General features: G+C 45.8%; 1 protein-coding gene across 3 annotated transcripts in view; it reads right to left on the bottom strand.

The window, feature by feature from the left end:
- The window catches only part of GPR107 (G protein-coupled receptor 107), a 54,740-nt gene that overhangs the window by 26,756 nt on the left and 10,439 nt on the right, over positions 1-17,545 (bottom strand). For 2 of the 3 annotated variants that reach the window (XM_059658327.1, XM_059658325.1), the window contains exons 2-10: positions 14,816-14,932; positions 14,499-14,549; positions 14,172-14,251; positions 12,761-12,891; positions 10,744-10,781; positions 9,159-9,215; positions 5,514-5,624; positions 4,480-4,613; positions 1,028-1,103 (exon numbers count right to left, since the gene is read on the bottom strand). In XM_059658327.1, the coding sequence (XP_059514310.1) occupies positions 1,028-1,103; positions 4,480-4,613; positions 5,514-5,624; positions 9,159-9,215; positions 10,744-10,781; positions 12,761-12,891; positions 14,172-14,251; positions 14,499-14,549; positions 14,816-14,932 (795 nt within the window). The remainder of the gene's footprint in view (positions 1-1,027; positions 1,104-4,479; positions 4,614-5,513; positions 5,625-9,158; positions 9,216-10,743; positions 10,782-12,760; positions 12,892-14,171; positions 14,252-14,498; positions 14,550-14,815; positions 14,933-17,545) is intronic. The other variant, XM_059658326.1, reaches the window with a different exon arrangement.

Genomic DNA, 17,545 nt, shown 5'->3' with positions numbered 1-17,545 from the left:
TGGCTGCCTCATCTCTTCTTTGCAATCTCCATGGTCCAAATGCCACAGGTCTTCTCAGTGTCCCACCCGAGAACTTTACCTCTCACCACCCAGTCACTCAGTAAAAACCTACATGGAATCACCCAGCTTAGAAAACTGTTTTTTTGGGGGGGAAGAAAGTCTGTGAATTTAGAGCTACCTGAAGCCAGCATCTCATTTTAATTAAAGGGGCACGTTTCAGAAGTGCACTGACATGCTCCTGGCAGAACTCACAAAGGGGACACACGTGTCTTACACATCTTTCATCCTATCATACTCGGCTACCTGGATATTACAGTCACTCAAGGATCCCATCACTCATCTACATGGTTCAAAAAAAAAAAAAAAAAATCAGCTCAGATCCAAATAAAAAATTACCCAGATACCTGTCCTCTCTTCAGACTAAGTGGCTATTGCTACTTTTCCCTGACGGCGTTGTAAGTGCAGCAGTAGGTAGTGCACATGTGGAGACTGTCACCTGCGGGTGCCTCGTAGGCCTACACACTGGGGAGCTGTGACCTTACTCTCAGGGGCAGGCTCATGGCATCAGCATCGGGGCAAAATAGTCAAAGCTCAGTTCAATGTTATGCCTGTGGGTAGAGCATCGATTTTCTCTCAAATAAGAGTGCCAACACTGGACTTGCAATCAAATGGGAGCACGGGGAAGGTCTGGAAGAGGGAGCTGTGGACACACTTCAGCAGGTGGCAGTCTCATCTCAAGAAATGACCCAACCCACCCACCCACCCACCCACCCAAAGAAATGAAAACAAGCCTGTGTCCGAGGGAAACTCCGGGCCTGCGCTGCTATCAGACGGTGCCTGCGTCTGGTACTCCAGGCTCTGATGCTTTACGCCCATGACCAGCCGCCCCCTCCCGTCAGAGGCTTCCTGAGAAAGGCGTTCTTTCCCTTTGGTTTCCCACGGATCTATCCCTTTCCCCAGACTGATTTTCCTGATCATACAGCATTGAACATCATTTCATAAATGACCCCAAAATACCCATACGTACTGCATGGAAGACCAAAGAAAGAGACTTGGTGAAAGGGAGGGCCGCCATCAACCAGTGAATTTTAAATACATCGTTCCTATAAAAACAGAGAGAAAAGAATGAAAGAAATATTCCATTCTCCCACACGACAGCTTGAAGCCTCGGGCATCAGACGTTTTTATAAGAAGGCAGTAATGTAATCTAAGCAAACCCCAAACGTGAAGCCTTTTTAAAAAGTCCTTTCTGTTGCAGAACAGGCCTTGAAGGAGCCCAGAGGCACCTCTACCCCCGAAGCCCGCACTGCAAATGGAACTGAGTCATGCACGGGAGCCTGAAGAGTCTGAGACCGCGAAACAGAAATCAGAACAGGCTTTCTCCCCAGAAACCATTGGGGAAGGCCACAGGAAGTGGACTGGATGGATCTGCGGACACTGAAACCCCAGTGAACAGAGGGGAGGAGCTACAGCTCACCGGGAAATGTGCAGCCCCGCGGAGGCGGTTCAGCGCCAGGTGACAAGGAGGGCTGTGCCCTCTTCGCTCCCCTTCAAGGCTGGAACCTGCCCAACACCCCAGGCCAGTGGGATAAAGCACCCACTTCCACCCCACCCCCAGGCTCACTCAGGTGCCTGTCCACCTTTGGGCTGCTGAGCACCACGTTCCACTACCCTCCCCCACCTCCCCCAGGACTTAACCAATAGGACACACAAGACCATTCTGGAGAAAAAGTTAAGTCTATTAAAGAACACAGACTTCAGTAAGAGCCACGGGAAACTCCAACTCGGGTATCAAGACACTCGGCAAAGCCACAGCAGTACAAAATGTGGACAGTGGGACATCAGACAAAAAAAATCAACAGAACAGATATCACCATGTGAAAAATGCTAATAATAATATCCATAGATAGTATAGTTTACATAAATTAAAAATACATGCAACATTGCCCTAACCGGTTTGGCTCAGTGGATAGAGCATCCGCCTGCGGGCTGAAGGGTCCCAGGTTCGATTCCGGTCAAGGGCATGTATGTACCTTGGTTGCAGGCACATCCCCAGTGGGGAGTATGCAGGGGGCAGCTGATAGATGTTTCTCTCTCATCGATGTTTCTAACTCCCTATTCCTCTCCCTTCCTCTCTGTAAAAAATCAATAAAATATAAAAAAAAATTTAAAAAAATACATGCAACATGAATAAACATTACTAATTTATAAAAGTGCACGAATATCAGAAAACACATAATAAACACTTTTGAGTGGTTGGGAAGGAATGAGAGAAGGGATAGGAAATGAAGGGAAACGAAGGAGAGGGCCTTGCAAGGATGATAAGGAGGGTGTGCCCTGAACTGACACATGCTGTTTCCAGAATGATTTCCTCTCCGGTAATTTCCTGTCCCAGTGCCCAAAAGTCAAAAAGGAAGTCAAGGCCAGAGTAGTTTGTCACTGTGAATAGCAATTAGATTTACCACAAGGCAAAACTGCCCAGTCACCCCGCCCCCGCCATCCCCCCACCCCACCCCCACCCCCCAGCAACCTCGACTAGCTAGCAGTCCTAGTTAAAACCTCCCTGCCTCCCGCCTGGGGCCGTGATGTGATAGAAAGAACACAGGCTCCAAAGCCACACAGAACTGGCTCCAATACTGGTTCTATTCCGATGACCTTCATCCCTCTAAACCTCAGTAACCTCTTCTAAAAATGGGGCTACACCTGCCTACCTCAAGGAGCTGTGGAACATTAGCTAAAATAACCACCACCAGGTGCCTGACTCAAAACGACCAGCTTCCCTCCACTGCCCCGGGGCTCTGGGCCCAAGGCAGACAGCACAGAGCTGAGAGGAGCCATGTATACACAGCAGGACATCTGGGTTCCAGTCCCAGCTCTGTAGCTGACTGCCCATGGCTCTCGCTTCCCCTGTCAAGGCCTCAATAAACCCAGGCAGAGATCTCTCAACTCCTTCCAGTGGGAGGGGCTGCAAGCCTCTGAAAGGCAGCGGCAGCCACGGAGTCACATCCTTTCCATGACTTAAATTTCCAACTTCACATGACCCGACCCGCTGTAAGACTCCCAGGGAAATAAGAGGATGGGGTGGGGGGCGGAAATCATACATTTTGTATGTATACTATACTTCAATAAGAAGCTTAAAACATGTACAAAGCAGGTCAGCCTCATTTACCACACATTTAAAACTGCTGCCAGTTTTTATGATTCAAGTGAACCAGTGCCCATGACTGTTGTATCACTAAGTAAAGGGAATGAAAGCACCTCCCATGTGCCTCACATCTGCAGAGCAGCCTGATGTGCAAACCCCTCCTGCATATAAATCTCCAGAGCTCAGCTCTCGGAGGAAGCCGGCGCAGGACTCACTGCCAGTTTCACAGCTGAGGGAAAGGACCGAGCGCGAAGCAGGCACACAGGCGGCAACAGCGTTCACACTGGCAATCAGCTCTTGCTCCCATTTCTCACTTTTCTAATTAAAGCAAAGGCAAAACTTTCTTTAAACAAAACAAAACCCTTCTATGGCCTAACTTCATAGGATTCTTGTCATCTTATTCACGGCTGCTGATCGTCTAGTCCAAGTGACTAGGTGGGGTCCTTCCCAGGTAAACAAAAAGCTCGTTCCGTCTGGCGGTGGCAGGGTGTTACAGCTGCTCCCCGCTGAGCATGTCCAGCACACAGGCCGCAAGAGATGTCAGAGGCATCAATGTCTGCCCCAACGCTCCAGAGAGGTATTTGGGGTCCTTGATTATTATATAAATTTACCTTAACCCATACTGCAATGCCATATCCACACGCCATCATTTACTTAGCTTATGGGCCTTATCCTATAACAAAATTGTATCCTTTAACTGAAAATTATATTTTGCTTCTCAATTTTGGGGGAGAGACAGAATTAAACATTAGCTCCACCTACATGCAGCTTGCAGCTGGTCTCCTCAAGAGCCAAGCACAGGAAGTGAAAGCCACAGGGGTTTCGGCAGAAAGGCCAACAGCCAGGCAGATGGGCTTTGAAGAGGATTTCTCCAGTGACAAGCCCAGGTCAGTATCGGAAGGTCAGCAGCTCTCCCAGCCCAGCTCTGAGCTGAGGCCTCTGTACGAAGTGGTAATTCATGCTCTCGGCCAGGCAGTGGGTCCCTGTCCCTCACCTGTTCTCAAGAACAAAGAGGCCCTGACTGGGACCAATGTGTTCACGTGGAGTGCTGCACTGTGATCTCTTCACTATGGAAACGCTCAGCTTATATACATTTTATTTTGCTTGTATATTATTGAAATCTCTGGATTTGCCTTTTAAGCAAAACAATGGGAAGTGAGCAAACACCAAGGTATGCAAAGCTCCTGCAGCGTCCTACGTTTCAGGGAAGATGCCCTTTGAAGAGAACAAAATGGCCGGTGCCAATCCTGCCCAGGTGCAGAAGCCAGCAAAGGTGAAATTGTACAAATACCAACCCACTCGAAGCTGAAGGACTTAAGGAAGTAGTATTTTACCGTCGTTTTCGAAGGATGTGAATCCAGATGGTCCCAGAAAGGAAAAAGAAAAAGGCCATAGAAATGTATAACTTAGGGAGAGGGATTTCTCCTGCAGAGAGATAGCTCTCAGGATTCTTCTCCGTGATCTCAATCTGAAACCAACATGAAATTTATTTTTACTTTTCAGGAACAGATCATTTCACATCCAGCACTTTGTAATCTTAGCTGTTTAACTTAAGCTTAAGAGTGAATACCAGTAGAGAACAAACACATTCTTAGTGCACTGGCTGAAATGTAAACACACCCAATTGCTTTATAGTCCTTGTTTATGAATCCTCTGCTAAAGTTCCTGCCCACTGGCCACACTTTTCTTTTACTTTGCTTAAGTGGTCTTAAGATCTATTCTTATAGAGAAACTAGAGGCCCAGTGCACGAAATTCATACACAGGAGTGGGGGAGAGGGGATGTCCCTCAGCCGGGCCTGCGCCCTCTCGCAATCCACTCAGGTAGGGTCCCTAGGCCTGGCCGGTAATCAGGGCCTATCGGGACTTTCCTTCCCCTGGCTGCTGGCAGCTGGCCCCGCCCCCACCACTGCTTGCCACCTTTGCGGCACTGCACACTGGCCCCCCCTTCCCCCCTGCCACCAGTCGCCTCCCTCTGCGGGCAACAAGCATGGGATACGATTGTTTGGCTGGCCTGGGCCTCCCTCTGTGGGGCGGTCGATCTTGGGGCCCCCAGATCGATTGCCCCGCAGAGGGAGGTCCCACCCACCTGCCGCAGTGCCACTGGCTGGGTAGCCTGGGCCTCCCTCTTTGGGGTGATCAATTGTGGAGCCTCCCATCGATCACCCCACAGAGGGTGGCCTGGCACCCGCCTTGGCTGGCCTGCTGCCAGTGCATGTCATACATAGCGTGGTTGTCCGGAAGGTCATTCAGATGGTCGTTCTGCTGTTTGGTTGATTTGCATACTAGGCTTTTATTATTATAGATAAATGTCTTCCATATTACACGGCTGACAAAACTCATGTGGAACAGTTTCCATATGGTACTCACATCAAGGTTGAATGAAAACTTGTCATTAGACTGCATTTTAGGTCCAGTGCATTTATGCAAATAAAGACTGTAGAGGCCTTCCTGCTCATTGGTGCTGATGTTAAAGGAAAACTGAAAAGTGAAGGAGAAAAAAATCAAAGGGTACCCAAATCCTCAGCTAAATTTTTAAGTCTTAGAAAGAAATCATGAATACTATGAATAGAAAAAAAGATAGCTTCAAGAAATCAAATTCTCCCAGAGCAGAATTTAAAGATGTTTTCTTGTCCTATGATTCCCTCCCAAAGTTGTTATAGCAACTTTCAAGCTAACAGAAAAGTTGACAAAATTATACAGCAAATACCTATATACCCACTACCTAGATTCCACAATGAACGTTTTACTATCCTTGCCTTACCACACATCTATCCATTGGTGATGGATTTTGGCAGAAGTCTTCCAAGGCAACCTTAGAAGATGCAGTTATCTAGTTTTCAAGCCAACGTATTATTTAGGTAAAAATACTCCTGACAACTGAAGGAGGTTCATTTAATACTTGACAAGGTAAGGAACCAATATTCCACCCTGGCTGATGTGGCTCAGTTGGTTGGGCGTCATCCCATGCACTGAAGGGTTGCCAGTTCGATTCCCGGTCAGGGCACATGCCAGAGTTGTGGGCTCAATTTTGGGTAGGGAATCTATAGGAGGCAGCTGGTAATGTTTTCTTTCACACTGATGTTTCTGTCCCTGTTCCTTCTGCTCTCTCTAAAAACCAATTACAAATCTTTAAAAACAAAACAATTTCCCTCATTAAAATTTACACCTGTGGTTTTAAGCAACAGTAATAAATGCTACATTTTCTATATTCAGACATGTTTTTCTTATATTTCATGTGTCCAAATGAAGTTTAAAGTAAATCAAAAGAAATCATACATGTATGTAAGATCATAGAAGTAACTCCTGAGTCTATCCTAGAGAATTTTTCTATAAGCCTAAATTATGTGGCTTAGGGCTACATATACAGATGGTAAACTATAAAGGAAGGTGAGGACATGATTATAACATTTTCTTCACAATCGGGGTTACTCTGGAGTTGGGAAGGATATGGAGTTTGTGAGGTACTAGCATGATTCCATCTCTTGTCCCAGTGATGGTTACAACGGTGATTACTTACAACTATTTGTATTCATCACCAATATAGGTACTAACACTCTCTTGTATATATACTATACCTTACAATTTAACAGGCGGGGAGGAAAAAGAGACACCTGAGAAGAAGCTGGAAATAAAAGGCCAAGAATATTCAAGTTGAAATTGTTAAACCACGTCCCAAACTCATTCTTGTAAACATCGGACATGTATTTTAGTCCACACAGGTAGCCAGAATAGAAAATGTTTCTAAACATATTAACTTCCTAGTTCTCAAAGACTCAGATGAAGTTAAGAAATATTTTAAAAAATCAATATAATTATTAAAGAGATCAGAGTTGGCACTTGACCCTTAAGGAGAAAACAAAAATAAAGCAAAAATGTCCATTTTAGAGTTGGAATAAGCTCCGACAGTCGCTTTCCTGCTCTGGGGATGAACGATCATCCTTGTTCTGCGGATGGAGCAGAAAGGTTCAGGTGACTTCACTGGGCAAAACGGGGAGAACACTGGGCAGGAGAACAGGAAGGAGTCACCTACGACTCCTTTGCAAGGAGAGGGGAAGCGGACAAAAGGCAAGCAGCCCGGAACTGCCTGTTTTATGCTTCCCGGGGACCCTACAAACTGGCCATTTCCACCCATGTTCTCATCAGCAGTGTCCGCTGCTTTGCCCTGACACTCACCTGACACACGCATTAGTAACTGACAATGTATACATCCGATATGCTTTCCTTTTGAATTACTTTTTAAAGGCTTTTTACAAAAACATTCAAACACTTATTTTATGAACAAGCATTTTAAAGTGAGGGAAAAAAGAGAGAAAAGTACCTTTTGTATTTTCTTAAGGAGGCAGTAAAGCAAAGTGGTTAAACACATGGGCCTTGGAGTCAGAAAAACCTGGGTTTGAGTCCTCCCCTTAGGCAAGTTACTTAACCTCTCTGAGACTCAGTTTCCTCATCTGTAAAAGGGGAATAATAACAGTACCTACTTCATAGAGTTGTTGGGAGGATGAACTGAGATAATGATAACATAAAAGTATTTAGCACAATGCCTGGCATTCATTCATTCATGTCCATAATTACTGATGGAGAGCCTATTAGAGGCCAGGTCCAAGGTTAGGAATTTCATATACATCAGTAATAAAACAGAAAATCCCTGCCATATGGTTACCTTCTACAGGGAGAGACTGACAAACATAGTAAGTAGTTACAGCAAGTTGGAAACAAGAAGTGCGAAGGGAAAAGAACGGAGTGGGGAGGGCGAAGGGGAGTGGCTGCATTTAAAACACGGTGACTGGGGAAGCTTTGCTGAGACAGAGGTGTTTGAAAGACTTGAAGGAGAAAGAAATTAATCAAAAGGGTTCCAAGGGACAAGTGTTCCTCCCAGTGGGGACAGTTAAAGCAGAGCCTGAGGCTTCATCTTTCCTAGGAGCAGCAAGGTGGCCGTGTGCCTGGAGCAGAGTTAGCAAGGGGAGGGGAGGGGCAGGGAACAGGAGCAGAGGATAGAAATGACAGCGGCCGACCTGTGGGTTTGCAGACAAGTGGAAGGACTTGGGCTTTCCCTCTGAGACAGCCGAAAGCTGTGGAGGATTTGGAGGTGGCTACTCCACAAGCTCTCAGTTAGCTATTAATACCAATGGCTACTAAACTTAACATATAAAAATTGTTAGGCAATATAAGCCGCTATAAACCAGAACAGAGGATGCAGGGGTGGGGGACTTCCACGGTGATAAAAGCAGAGCATCTGGCAGAGTGGATTACATGGCCGCCTGCATTTGTCAACACTGATTGAGCTGTACACTCAAGACCTGTGCACTCACTGTAAGCAAATTATACCTCAATTAATGAAAACGGGCTAGGAAAGAGGCAGTGACTTTTACAAAGTAATAATAAAGGTTATTTGCATAGCGCTTTACAGAGCACTTTAAAAAAATGATCTGCCTAGCAACCCTATGAGACGGTCCCACTGTTTTTCATTCTTAGATGATTAAAGAGCGAGGAGCCAAAGTGAAGTGTTGTCCAAGGTCACCAGCTAGTAAGCTGGTGCTGAGATCCAGTCCAACCTCCTACCACATACATGGGCTGTGATGCCGCCACAAACACTCACATGCAGTTAATGATGGTGACAGCGTTGCGGGTCACTCATGGCCTCTGAGTCTCAGCGAACTCATCTAAAATTACATCATCACCCTAAAGGATCACCCACGGTCCTCCTGGAGCACTCAGAATGGGAGTCGGCGTAGGATTAGAGGCAGAGTTGTGGGGACAGCCAGGCAGAACTGGGTTGGAATCTGGGCCTTAACACTCATATTGGACATTCGTGAAGTTATTCCTTCTTAGAGACTTATTTGCTACGCGGCGGGTGATAATATCCACCCTGTAGGTTTGTTATGAAGAGAGCTACTGTATTCAAGTGACTGATACATAGCATGCCTAATTATTCCTAAATTCAAAATGCTTTTGCTTTTAAAAATTCACTCTTTACATGGTAGAGATCAAGCTTTACTCAAAGAAGATACATACCCGAAATGAAAGTGCCCTGCCATTATTACGAACAGAAAAGGATTTCTCTTCCATTGCCTAGAAAGACATAACAACCTGCTTTAGGACACTGGCAGGAAAAGCAAGCTAATAAACATAAACATAAAGACTTAAACACGTTTTTCTGAAAGCCTACATTTGCAGACCTTTAAAAGCTTCCTAAAAATAACATCCACCATCCTTTCGATGTCTGAAATCCCCTTGCACAGAGAATGTTGGTTCTTCCTCACCCACTGCCTCTACTCAGCTGTCTTCTGCCTCTTCACTAACCCCACTCCTCACCCCGCCCCCCAACTTCCTGCTGGAGCACTTCTCTACTACTAAAGCTTCAGCAAGACCTAGGGTGCCAACCCAGGTCACACCCTGACCATCCCTGGACTCCACTCCCGATTTCAAGTGAGTAACAGGTTGCCATTGGTCCAGTGGATGAAGTAATGAAAAGAACTACTGACATGCAACACACGATGAACTGAGAATACTTACGCTGAGTGAAAGAACACAAAAGAGCACGCACCGCATAACCCATCTGCGCAGTTTTGTGAAACTAATCTACGGGGACAAAGCAGTGGTTGCCAGGGGACAGGAGCATGGCAACGGGCAGGAAACACTTTTGGGGTGATGGGTAATGTTCACTAACTTTATTGTGGTGATAGCTTCACAGTGTACACATAAACCAAAACGTATCAAATTGCCATTTTAAATATGGTCCTCCCTCCTGATCTGCAGGGGATACATTCCAAGACCCCCAGGGGGTGCCTGAACCTGCAGATAGCACCAAACCCCAAATATACTATGTTTATGCCTTTTCCTATACACCCATACCGATGAGAAAGTTTAATTTATAAAGTAGGCAGTTTCCAAGACAGGTTCATTCTTACTGTAGATCTTAGCAACCTCCCCACGGCTTTTTTTTTCTCTTTCCTTATTAAGTCAAGAATGTTCACCTCTTCACGTAAAGGAAGCTCCTCTTTGGCGTATCTGAATGGCCAGCACCACGACACTAGCACAATGGGGCCAACAGTAAGTGAAATAAGGGTGACCCGAACACCAGCACTGTGACACCGTGACAGTGGATCTCGTGAGACAGCTGTCTACGGCAGGAGCAGCATATGCAGCCAGCTCTGTATTACCTAAGATCCCTCTCTCTGCTCCCAAATATGTACCTTTTACTTCAAACAGGCCAGTGCTCAGCACCTGCTATGCTCATTTCCACTTCCAGTCTTTGCTTATGACAGTCTTCATCCCATTCCATCTCTTCTTCCCCAAACAAATCCAGCAAACTTCAAACCCTGGTGAAACTTCCTTCCAGAGGGTTCTCCAGATAGCTCGCTTCCCTCTCCACCCACTATCTGGCCCTTTAGCACTTAAGTGCTGTACAATGCAGCACCCAATTTCACTGTTAAGTTGTTTCAGTGTGCCAACATTATGTCTCCAAACAGAAGGCAGCTCCCTGTACATTAGGCATGTATATGAATGTACCTGTGTATGTGTATGTTTAAAAAGAGATCCATACATGCACACATATACAAACAAAAAAGCTGAGCACAAATGGGTGCTTAGTTCTTACCTTTGAATTCTCTGTACTTCTTTTAGACTTTCCACTCTCTAGAAGCAGAAATATTGAAAAGGTATTACTGTAGGATTCACTCATATGTATATCATAGCATCATTTTATGAGACTCTAGCTTGTCTAATATCAAATAATTCAAACAAACAAAAAAGGTGAGACCATATGCTATCTTGTGGACTGTCATCTCTCTTTTTTTAAAAAAAAAAAAGAAGCCGAAACCGGTTTGGCTCAGTGGATAGAGCGTCGGCTTGTGGACTGAAAGGTCCCAGGTTCGATTCCGGTCAAGGGCATGTACCTGGGTTGCGGGCATATCCCCAGTAGGAGATGTGCAGGAGGCAGCTGATTGATGTTTCTCTCTCATCGATGTTTCTAACTCTCTATCTCTCTCCCTTCCTCTCTATAAAATATCAATAAAATATATTTTTTAAAAAAGATTTTTTTTTTTATTGATATTTACAGAAAGAGGAGAGGAGAGGGAGGAGGACAGGGAGAGGAAGAAAAAGAAACATCAATTGCTGCCTCCTGCATGCCCCTGACAAGGGATAGAGCCCGAAACCCGGGCATGTGCCCTGACTGGAAATGGAACCAGCAACAATTTGGTGCCCAGGATGACACCTTAACAACAGAGCCACATCGGCCAGGGCTGGACTGCCATCTCTTTAAATCTCAAAATAATTCTTGAGCTGTAGAAGCAGCAAACTGGAAGTTATTATGTTATAAATGTATCTAATAAGTGAAAATATTCAGTACCAACAGGGAACTCATCTGATAATCTAGTGTATGTTACTGCCAGAGATGCCACATGGCCTGACTTTTCTAACTATCTAGGTAATTATGTTTGAAAACAGGTCACTGTTTGAAATAAATATATATGAGATCTATTTACATACATGGAAAAATTAACAGCCTAGCAAGAAGTGTTAAGATTGCTAATGGCTTCTTTCATGGACCAAAGAGGGCACCTGGGCCTTATTTTTACTTAAGATACTCTTCATGAGGAAGGCAGAATCCCAAACTCCCTGCAGGAAGGGAGAGGGTTTCAGAAGAAAAAGAAGGAAAGGAGTGTTTCCTGCTCAGGAAATGGTCACTGTGCATGAGGAAGCTGGATGCGGGGATGGTGCAGACATGAAACCACACCGTCACACAAATGCAGTCTTTCTGCAGGTCTTCTAGTTTGGGTTAGAGTTTTGACAAAGTAAAAAAAGAAGTGTAAATACAATAAATATTATTAATATTTATTAATAAATAAAATGCAATGAATATTAATTTGTTTTTAAAGACAAACCTGACAGTTAATAAAAGAGGTGGTAAATATAAATTGGTTAGTCAACATAGGAAAAAAGTGCAACCTAATAACAACAGCGAACACAAAAACAATGCCCTTTTGCCTTTCACTAACATTCACACACACCGTACTGGCTAGGACACGGTGATATGGGCACTATTCCCCCATGTTTTCTGATAGGAGTAGATAAACCCACACAACTCATTTGGAAAGGAACTAAAAATATGCACCAACAGACATATTCAGATCCTTTGAATCAGGTATTCCAATTCCGGGAACCCATCCTAAAGAAAGTTCTATTATCTGAAAAAAGTTTTACGAACAAAGAAGTCCAATGCAGCAATATTTATAATAGCATCAAAATGAAAATATGCCTCCTTAAAGGGAGAGGTTGAGTAAATTATACTACCCATTTAACAGATATGTGATAAGTATAAAATATCTTTAAGTGAACAGGGATGCTTAAAGTGGTACCTGTAACCGTGAATTTTAAATGTCCTCCACTTAAGAAACAACCTTAGGTAAAACATCAATTACTAAAATTTTAACACTGGGTGTACCGGTAAGGAGAAATGACTTTTCCTTCTCCACCTTCTCCGTATTTTCCACTTTTCTTTAATGATTATATATTTTACCATAAAATAATGCTTAGATCATGTTTGTTTTTATTTAGGAACCAAAAAGAATCGACCAAGCTGGGCAGTGAAGGAAAGGCTAGCTCCACCTCACGTTTACCTCGTCTCGTCTCAGTCTGGCTGCCTGCTGAAACCGGAGGGACACCAGCCTCCTGGCTCTCATCGCTGCTGAGGATGATCTTTGGTAACTGGGTACCAGCTTCTGGTGGAGATTTTATTTTCACTCTACAGTCAAATAAGATAGAAGGGGAAAGTTCAAGGTAATGCTTATGGACCTTTAAATGTTGTACATTAGGCACGGCTTCAAGCTCTAAATTCATTATGTCATGTAATCCTACGATGTAGATTCTATCACCTGCATCTTACAGATGCTGAAACGGAGGCTCGGGAAAGTTAAACACCTTGCCCAAGAGCAGTAAGCTAGTAGGGAGCTGGCGAGGATCCAGGCAGTCTCCCCCCCAGGGATGAAATTCTTGGCAACCACGCAATTCTTTTTTTTCTTGAGTTAACATTGCTTCTTTTTTGTTTGTTTGTTTGTTTTATTTATTTATGTATTGCTTAAAGTATTACAAAGGGTATTACATATGTGTCCTTTTTTAACCACGCAATTCTGATGTACATTTTTTCCCACTAAGTACCTGTGATATGGTCAATAAATTGGTGTACAAGGGAAACAGAATGAGATAAAACCAATGAAATGGCCTGGCTGCAGTGGCTCAGTGGTTGAGCACTGACCTATGAACCAGGAGGTCACGGTTCGATTCCCATTCAGGGCACATGCCTAAGGTTGCAGGCTCAATCCCCAGTAGGGGGCGTGCAGGAGGCAGCCAATCAATGATTCTCTCTCATCATTGATGTTACTATCTCTCTCTCTCTCTCTCTCCCTCTCTCTGAAATCAATAAAAATATATTTTATAAAGAACAATGAAATGTTCAAGTGAAGTCTAGGGAACTGGGAGCTGCACGCCTAGAATGCATCTCCTCCCTTCTCCTCCCTGAACAGACCCCACTGCTGTTACCCGCCCTGCACGGGGGCCAGTGAGTTTCCAAGCCTGAGTGACACGGGACCTAAACTGGACCATCCAGCTGAAGGGAAGCACTTCTAGTTCTGCCTGGGGAGAAGCCATCCTGTCCCTCCCTTACTGAGATGGGAGTAAGACCCCACTTTACGGAACACACCACACCATTTCGTGCTATTCTGCCTTGGCATTTACGTGGGAAATGTTCTTCCCTGCCTTATTCACTGGTGAAGTCTCCTCACTAGAAGGTGGGTCGGGCCCCAGTTACCTGAAGCCTTCCCTCTCTCCCACATCAGTCTCTCTGGCCCACCTCTCTGCTTTGCTGTGTTCACTGGGATGGCCGTTGTCTCCCTCGCCCTGTGGTTAATCTCCAGCACTCAGCAGTCTTTGGCAAATGGTAGATACTCAGTGAATGTTAGCTCAATGACCAAATTCCCCCCAACTTTACTCTAGGGTTTTACTGAAGGAATTATTAGAATTACTTACTCACTTCTGGAGAAGTTTAGGATTAGAAGGGGGACAGAGACAAACTGTTTCCTGAAAATACAGTAATTCACATCTTCATCCTAAGAAAGGAAGACCCAATTATACATCACCTTATTCATTCACACTAGAACAAGGAAAAACGTTTTCAGGAACAGGACAAACAAGGGGCCCCCCCTCCACTGCAAACAGCACAACCGTGGGTGTACTGATACCCGGGAGCCCCGGCAGCCGCCACCTCAAGAAAAAAGCCCACCAACAAAAGCAGTGCTCCCACCGGTGTCCTGAGCTGTAGTGAAGAGTGTGGCCAGTCACGCATTCAATGCTCACCAGGGAAGAAGAAAATCCGTCATTCTTGGAACGGTCGAGGCTGAATCCAATCTAAGAGGGTAAAGAGCATAGAGGTAAATGCCCACACGATGGCCTGGCCTCCTCTCGGTTTTCATGGCGTTCATTTGCAAGAAGAGTCACTAATTACTAAAATTATTCACGAATTACAATTTAAATGTTAAAAATAAAATTATCTGGTGCCTGTTCACAAGTTTTATTTTCTCCATATTCTGACACTTCTCACTCAAGTACGGGGCAAAGCTTTCATCTAAGAAACAGAGAAGGGCCAACCCTTGCTGTCCGGGGAAGACACTCACAGTCAGGTCCTTGTCTGTGGCTCCTTCAGTCACTGAAAGGCTGATGACATTAACCACCATGGACCCATCCTTGAAGAATCCAAAGGTGTTTAGATGAACCTTATGCCTCACGTCATCCTAAAAAGATTTGCAGAGGTGGAATTAGTAATAGGGAGAAGTTAACTTGATTATTTAACCTATTTGTTTGCTTGAAAAATTAGTCTAGTTTCCTGCTAGCTAACCAATGTTTCCATATACTTAGGAAAATATACAGCTGTGGTACCTGATCCTGTTTCAAAGCTGAAGATGACTCATCAGAAATGCATAAGATATCAACAGTTTTGCAGAAGGAAGCACATAATGGATACAATTCATTTTGACATATTTGTAACAGTCCTGACTAGGTGGTCAGTTGGAATGTGAATTCCATGGAAGGAGGAACAATGTTTTAAGTCATCCTCACATACTGCCTGCTAGTCCAAGGCCCAGCATCTAGTAGGCACTCAAAAAACATACTGGCCCTGGCTGGTGTGGCTCAATTGGTTGAGTGTCATCCAAATGCACCATAAGGAAACCAGTTCGCCCTGGCCAGTTTTTTTCAGCAGTTAGAGTGTCACCTCACTGACCAAAAGGTCTGGGATTCAATGATTGATGTTTCTCCCCCCCATCCCTTCCTCTCTCTCCAAAATCAACAAAAAACACATGAAGAAAAACATGCTGAAGGGGATGGGGGGAAGTAGCCAAAACTGCTCTAAGGATACGTTTTTATAAACCTGCTTATAAACTGTGTGCAACTGGCTCCTCCCACTGCAGGCTGACCGGGCACCCCTGCACATTACTTTTCTAATCTGTAATTCATTGTTTTTACATAGGTTCCTGTGAATCTAAAAGTTATGCTACACGATGGGTTTCAGGAAACAAAGCCTTATATGCAGAAGGAATCCCAGGAGCTTGTCAGGTGGACACAGGATCATCCTGAGGTTTGTTGAAACTGAACGACCTGGGCAAATGCCTTGCACACCTGCTTGAAATCGTCTCAAAGGGGTGATTTCAATCCCAACTAAGTCAATAAATTTTAAGGCTTATAAAGACTAACTGGAACTTTAGGCAAACAGTCAGTCAGGAGGGTCTATGGGAGGAGTTAGGGCGTATGTGGAAGTTCTCCCACCCTAGTAACTGAGAGACCCCTAAGGGAAGAATCCTATCTAATAAAAGAGAAACATGGTAATTGGCGTACGACCACTACCCTTCCCATTGGCTAATCAGGGCGATATGCAAATTAACTGCCAGCCAAGATGGCGGCCGGCAGCCAGGCAGCTTGAAACTAACATGAGGCTTGCTTGCTTCAGTGACGGAGGACTCCAACGTTCCCTGCCTGCCGCTGCAGGCCTCTGAGCTGCAATTCTAAGCAACTATGTAACAAATATAGAAGCTAAACAAAACCCCAGAAACCTGCCAAAACCGGTTTGGCTCAGTGGATAGAGCGTCAACCTGCGGACTGAAGGGTCCCAGGTTCGATTCCGGTCGAGGGCATGTACCTGGGTTGTGGGCACGTCCCCGGTGGGAGATGTGAAGGAGGCAGCTAATCGATGTTTCTCTCTCATCGATGTTTCTGGCTCTCTATCTCTCTCCCTTCCTCTCTGTAAAAAATCAGTAAAATATATTTAAAACAAAACAAAACCAAAAAAACCCACCAGAAACCTGCTTTAGTCCACCGGGCTTCAGCCAGCAGGATCGCAACATTGTAAGCAAAGGCCAGAAACCTACTTTCAGCAGAGGAGACCTAAGAGCTGGAGCCAAGCCTCAAAGCTAAAGCTGGCCCAGAATAAAAAAAAAGAAAAAGAAAAAAAGGAGTGGTTGGGAGCTTCAGTCACCCCCAGCCTGAAAACAGCCCTCAGCCCCTCACCCAGACTGGCCAGGCACCCCAGTGGGAACCCCCACCCAGAAGGCTGTGTGACCAGCTGCAAACAGCCATCATCCCCTCACCCAGGCTGGCCAGGCACCCCAGTGGGGACCCCCACCCTGAAGGATGTGTGACCAGCGGCAAACTGCCATCATCCCCTCACCCAGGCTGGCCAGGCACCCCAGTGGGGACCCCCACCCTAATCCAGGACACCCTTCAGGGCAAACCAGCTGGCACCCACCCGTGCACCAGGCCTCTAGCCTATATAATAAAAGGGTAATATGCCTCCCAGCACTGGGATCAGCATGACAGGGGGCAGCGCCCAAACCCCCTGATCGCCCTGCGGCTCTGTGTGTGACAGGGGGCGGGGCCATAACCTCCCCATCGGCCCTGCCCTGAGTGCGAGAGTGGCGGCACCCCAACTCCCTGATCAACCCTGCTCTGTGGGTGATAGAGGGCGGCGCCCCAACCCCTTGATGGGCCCTGCTCTGTGCGTGACAGGGGGTGGCGCCGCAACCTCCCCATCGACCCTGCCTTGAGTGTGACAGGGCATGGTGCCCCAACCTCCCAATCGGCCCTACCCTGAGCGTGACTGAGGGTGGCATCACAACCTCCCGATCGCCCTGCTCTGTGCATGACAGGGGGCGGTGCCCCAACTCCCCAATCGGCCCTGTTCTGAGCCTGACCAGGGGCTGTACCTAGGGATTGGGCCTGCCCTCTGCCACCCGGGAGCAGGCCTAAGCCAGCAGGTCGTTATCTCCCGAGGGGTCCCAGACTGCGAGAGGGCACAGGCCGGGCTGAGGGACCCCCCTTCCCCCCGAGTGCACAAATTTTTGTGCACCGGGCCT

The sequence above is a fragment of the Myotis daubentonii genome, chromosome 11, assembly GCF_963259705.1.
Source record: "Myotis daubentonii chromosome 11, mMyoDau2.1, whole genome shotgun sequence".
Taxonomy (NCBI): Eukaryota; Metazoa; Chordata; class Mammalia; order Chiroptera; family Vespertilionidae; genus Myotis; species Myotis daubentonii.
Note: the sequence above shows the minus strand (reverse complement) of the source record. Positions and strands in the feature narration are given on the sequence as shown.